Here is a 6,000-nt window from a genome sequence, read left to right as displayed (position 1 = left end):
TGCAACCTCTGCCTCCCAGGTTCAAGCGATTCTCCTGCCTCAGCCTCCAGAGTAGCTGGGATTACAGGTGCCCGCCACCATGCCCAGCTAATTTTTTGTATTTTTAGTAGAGACAGGGTTTCACTATGTTGGCCAGGCTGGTCTCGAATGCCTGACCCCGTGATCCACCCACCTCGGCCTCCCAAAGCGCTGGAATTACAGGTGTGAACCACTGCACCCGGCTGGTGAATGAACACTTTAACAATAAAGTTTGATTAAAAATTTAAGAAATTACAGGTGCCCTCGATAGGCAATGGATCAACTGGAAACTAAAAAGCCAGATAATTTTGTATCTTAAATTGACCCTGAAATGAACTGAATAAGTCCAGTTCTTTTCCATTTACAACTGGTTATTGGTTTAAAAAGCAGCCAAAGACTCCAGTTGAGAAAAACTAAGTAATTGGATATATTTTAATACATAAAATGTTACACTTGTTAAATGTTACTGACCATAGCTTTCTCATCCCTGCTTATGATCCTTGTTGGCTTTTAGTTTCTAACATTCTTTAGGCTGCAGGTAACAGAAAGCAAACTCCAACTAAACTGAAGCAGTAAACAAGTGGAAGGACTCCAAGGTGGCTGACGAGCTTGACAAACAAGCTCACGGGCCCTCCCTCAAGGACTAGAAGGCAAGGCTGAAAACCATCAGGACTCTGCCTCTCGCTGGATGTCTGCTTCATTCTCAATTTTTTCCCATGAGGTTGGAATCAAGGTTGTCAGCCATCACTGGGACTTCTTCCTTTCCTGAGAGAAAGTATCTTCCTAGCTTCAGTTGGAGAGATCCTGGGGAAGGACACCTATGTGACCTATTTGGGGTCACATTCCTGTCCTGTGGACTGGTGTCTGTGACCAGGGAGGAAAGATGGGAAAGAACTTGGAGGCTGGGCGCAGTGGCTCAGCAGTGGCTCACGCCTGTAATCCCAGCACTTTGGGAGGCCAAGGCAGGTGGATCACGAGGTCAGGAGATCCAGACCAGCCTGGCCAACATGGCTAAAATTACAAAAATCTACTAAAAATACAAAAATTAGCCAGGTATGGTGGCGGGCACCTGTAATCCCAGCTAATTGGGAGGCTGAGGTAGGAGAATTGCTTGAACCCAGGAGGTAGAGGTTGCAGTGAGCTGAGATCACACCACTGCACTCCAGCCTGGGTGACAAGAATGAGACTCCATCTCAAAAAAGAAAAGAAAAAAGACCTTGAACATTTTGAACGTCTCCCCCTTAGACCATGTTAGTAGGATGAAGAGGACAGAGTAGCTCCCCTGAAAGAGGGGTGGGCCATTCTCAGGAATGTCTTACTGAGGGTCACAGTCGGTGAGGAACTGGATTGGCATCTAGCTTAGTATGTTTTCCATTAAAGACCAGTGTTTCCACAAATAAATGCAGCCCACAGACCGGTGTTTGATACTTGGCTTTACTTTATAAAAATACACAACTTAAATACATATGACACTCTGTTTACAAGACATAAACTGGTAGATTTAACATTTTCAGTTATTTCAACAGAAAGAAAATATGTAAATTACCTTGTAAGAGCAAAGAGTTCATTTATAGACTCTGCTTTCACAGTTAAGGGGGAAGAACGCCCAGGGGCAATCAATGCAGGAAGCTAACCAACACTGTCCAGCTCTCCAGCAAAACTCATCTTGCCAACAGGGCCTCTATTGCACCGCCTAATATTGCACTGCTCGTTAGACACCATCTCACTTATCCATGTCACCAGTGTAAGCTTTTGTCTTCTCTAGAAAAGTTTAATGGAAAAAAACGATGTACAAACAGTAAAACTGTATCTTACAATTGTGCTAAATACCAATTATGAGAAGTACGAACCTCTCTTCACTTTGCAAAGCTTGCAATGGAAAGTGGTTAGCTATATTTTGCAGCTAAGTTCATTTTCAAAAGTTTTACAAAACCTTTGATTCAGAGTAAGCTTGATGGGGTACAGTGGCAAAGGAGGTGACATTCCCATGCCTAGTGGAATTAGTTGTAAGACGGGCACTGTCACTGTCAAAGGCAACAAGCACATGGCTTACAGCTCCACCTTTCTAACTTTTGGCAAAATCCCTCCCTTCCCCTTGTGATGTTGTCATTGTTCAATGGGGCACAGCTCCTTTTTTTTTTTTCTTTTTTTTAAAAAACTGATTCAGAGCTTGCAGTGGCTGCTTACTTACTCTGGCTATCTTTCAGAAATTTAGCTGCCTTATCTATGGCTCGTTTAACTAACAGTGAATTAGGTACTAGTTTATAGGTATAAGGAAATAGTTACTTAGTTGAGAATTCAATATATGAGAACATACTAGAGTAAGTTTCCTGAGGTAAATGTATGCCTTAAAGAATGATGTGCAATCTATAAAACTGTAGCGTTTTCTCTTGGGTAGCAACACAATGACCCCCAAGTCTGGATTTTTAAATTAACAGGCTAAGAAAACTAAGGACACATTGATATAGAGAAATAAAATAACAATGCTGAAGTCAAAGAAATATTGACAGCTGAGATATCAATTCAAAAGGAGGCATGAAGGGGAACAGAGGAACAGAAGGAGGCTGTATTTTAAAGTGCTTAGGTAGGTTAGAAGATGAATTTGAAATGCCTCCAGGGATTTCTAACAAGTTTAAAAAGTGTTACTTCTTGGTGACTCAGATGTTGAAGACATGGCTTTTCTTTAATAATAGCTATTCAAACTTTTTATTCTTTTTTGAAAAACAAGATTCTCTATAAAAACGTTTTAGCCATTGTAATTATTCTGCTGTTACTCTCACTAACGTATTTTGAAATCCTAACTGGCTGAAGAATTTTTAATAAGGTTGAACTACAAAGCACACATTTGCACCAAGAATTTAAATTAATGCATAGATGTCTGTGAAATTCTGCATGAAGTTAGTGCCAAAAAAACCTTTCCATTGCAGATCATGCTTTATTTCTTAATATTCTGCTGAAGGATTATAGAAATCAGAAAAATTCTAGGACCCTGAAGCTTAACTTGCTTATTTTATTCCTTTTACATAAATGAAGTGGTATATGGCCATTCTTAACATTAATAATGAAGGTGTTGGAAACTGAGTCTCAAGACCTAAGAATCAAGCTCAGGCTAAATTTCACCAACTCACACATAAGGATATGAGTGGGAGCACTAATGAATTTTCTCTGCTGTAATTGCTCATCTGTGCAATACGGCTGAATGAGGTTCCCAATCTAGTATTTAATAACAGTGATGAAAACTGGCACCAGCTTTCATAGAGGGCCACACATTCAGTGAGTTGTCGTGTCAATTCGGGCTGACGCTACCATGCACGATCCCTCATTCATATGACTTCTACATTCTGCTGTGAGGACAGACATGTCTGAGTGCTTTCAGCATGATAAAGGCCTTCCTTAAGCAAAATTTAGGTCCCGAAGAACTCTGGGTTGGAGTTCTGTAGCCTCAGAAGCCAGTTAAAGGCCAGAGGGAAACCTTGCAAGAAATAACATATATCAATCAGTTCATTTAAAAAGTTGTTTTGATATTACCAAGATGAAAAGTGCGATGATAAAGCAACGCTCTGGTTTCCTGAAGACAAGCTCAGTGCAGCCCAAGTACAGGCATACAGTGAAAAGCTGCTGTGTGGAAAATCCACAAGACTGCAGTGGGCTTGGATTGGAAGAAAGTGGCTTTTCTTCTTAGGTGGTAAGGTAGATGCTCTTTGGCAATCGATATGGGATAGCTTTTTAAAATTCACAGGACAGGAAGATTTTATATACTTTCAAGCCCCAATTAGTACAGCTAACTGAAAGTATATAAAAATGTGAATTAGTGTGGTTGCAGCTAAAAGTATGAGTGATGTAACAAGAATGACGACGTAATGAGTCAAGTGGTGAGACTAGTTCTATAAGCACCGTAAGGAGTGCCAGTCCTAATACATGAACTTCATCCATCCCTTGTATATCAAGGAGGAGACTGTGGCCAGAGAATGTATTTTGTAAGCTATAGTTTAAAAATACTACTCTTCAGAAATTTGGAGCCCAAGCAGGAATTACAGAGATTCCTCCCAACAGAGGCCCTGAGATCTCCCCTGACTGCCACCCAAAAGATCCACACTTGCCTCTGGTCAACCAGATTCAGGCCAAGGCTTAGAAGAGGGAGGAGGCAGTGGCCAGAAGCCAGGGACTCTAGAGGAGAGAAATGATGGCAGATGTGGGGTTCAGAAAAAACACAAGACGGGAAGGGGAAGAGGGGAAAAAAGGAAGAAACAACACTGGTGAGGAAGTGTAGAAGAGGCCAACTTTGCTGAGGAGTGGCCCTGCCTTTCTCACCTGCCTGTGGCAAAGGCTGGCAGTAAGACAAGGGCTAAGCCTCATAAGGAGTCTCTCCTACTGCATCAAGCTTGCCCCGAGCTTGGCTGGCCTTTTCCTCTGCTGATGTGCATAATCTTTAAGTGTGACCTCTAAGTACCTTTTTTTTTTTTTTCTTTAAGAGACAAGATCTTACTATGTTGCCCAGGTGGGACTTGAGCTCCTGGGCTTAAGCAATCCTCCTGTCTCAGCCTCCTGAGTAGCTGGGACTACAGGCGGATACTACTGCAGCTGGCTCCTCCAAGTACTTCTGTCTTGGGGCCTGATTCCTCATTCCCAGGTGCACAGTGCTCTCTACTGCTACCAGCAACCATTTCTATGGCAAGGGAAAGGCCTCAGATCCAGGGACAGGATAGGCAGCAGCCAGTGTATCTAGAATTTGTGGCTGCCACCACCTTTTCTCTTAGGACTGGCTTGTCTCTCCCACTGGTGGCTGCAGAAGAGGAACAGAGTGAATATCATAAACGAATGCTCAATTCAGAACTGTATCACCTCATTTTACAAACTCCCAAAGGGCTGCCAAGAGTCATCATTATAGATCGATGGGTTAAAATACCACCTAAGGAACTCATTGTAAAAGCAGCAACTTGTCTGTAAGGTCACACCAAACTTACAGGGGTTCTGATGTTGTTTGCTTCCATTTTTGTTATTTTCTTCTCTGATGATGAATTCCGTAAAAAAGAAAAAGTGAAAGGGTCCTCTTGTCCTCTCTTCCCTCCCTCCAGGAACCTCGTGGATTTCCCCAAGTGAAATGTCTAAGGGATACTATAATTACAGAGCTGACGAATGAGAAAAAAATTCAGAATTATCTAGAAATATGAAATGAAGTACAGGGTGTAAGTGACGCTCAGTTCTCTTCACTTCATACAAATGCAGGTCATTTCTCAGTAAAATGTCTATGAAATGGGCACCTGAATTACTGATATACAAATGACAACACATGAATGAAAAGAGCAGTGAGATTCTGGGAAGGAAAACTCCACGTTGGTTATTTCACCTCTAAGGAAAGTCTGTTTGCATTTGAGTCCCACATGTGGCTTTTTTCTGTACTTTCTACTTGATGTTTTTCAGGAGGGCTGTCCGAGCATTCACAACTGCTTTGAAGGCATCTTCACTGCCAGGTGCTACACATTTGTCAGGGTGAAGAAGCACAGCAAGTTTCCGATACGCTTTATTGACTTCATCCCTGGGAAAAGAAGCCAAGATCTATGTTAGTAACAGAGTCAGCCCAACCCACTGCATGTTAGCTGTTTGGACACACATAGTATCTCTTACAGTGAACATATCCTAAATTATTACCCTTTCTCAAAGGCAGGATTAAAGGACTAGAAAACAGACAACCAACCAATAAATAATATGTAATATATAACACAAATTGAAAAAGTTATTATTGCACAATGCAAAAAGTATATAAATGCTAACACTTAGTAAAATAATAATCAGATGAAAACAGGCAGTACTTGGCACCTCACAGGCACTCAGCATATCTTTGCTGATTGAAAGAATAAGGGCTTGGGCACCAGGGAAGGCATCCAGAGTTGCCTTCTGAAAGAAGGGGTTCTGGGAGAGAACCAACAGTGGCCTGGAATGGAGCCCGAACACAGCACAGATGGGAAGCAAAACAACCCCAAC

The 6,000-nt window shown here is 41.9% G+C and overlaps 1 protein-coding gene across 2 annotated transcripts in view; it reads right to left on the bottom strand.

Annotated features, from left to right (window-relative positions):
- Positions 1 to 1,433: 1,433 nt before the first annotated feature.
- DNAJC27 (DnaJ heat shock protein family (Hsp40) member C27) overlaps positions 1,434 to 6,000 on the bottom strand; it is a 28,423-nt gene continuing 23,856 nt past the window's right edge. For both annotated transcript variants that reach the window (XM_003827028.4, XM_008952405.4), the window contains one exon: positions 1,434 to 5,554. In XM_003827028.4, the coding sequence (XP_003827076.1) occupies positions 5,422 to 5,554 (133 nt within the window). In that variant the 3' untranslated portion in view covers positions 1,434 to 5,421. The remainder of the gene's footprint in view (positions 5,555 to 6,000) is intronic.

Source organism: Pan paniscus, chromosome 12, assembly GCF_029289425.2.
Source record: "Pan paniscus chromosome 12, NHGRI_mPanPan1-v2.0_pri, whole genome shotgun sequence".
In the NCBI taxonomy this organism is placed as follows: Eukaryota; Metazoa; Chordata; class Mammalia; order Primates; family Hominidae; genus Pan; species Pan paniscus.
The sequence above is the reverse complement of the archived record's forward strand: the minus strand, read 5'-3'. Positions and strand labels throughout refer to the sequence as shown.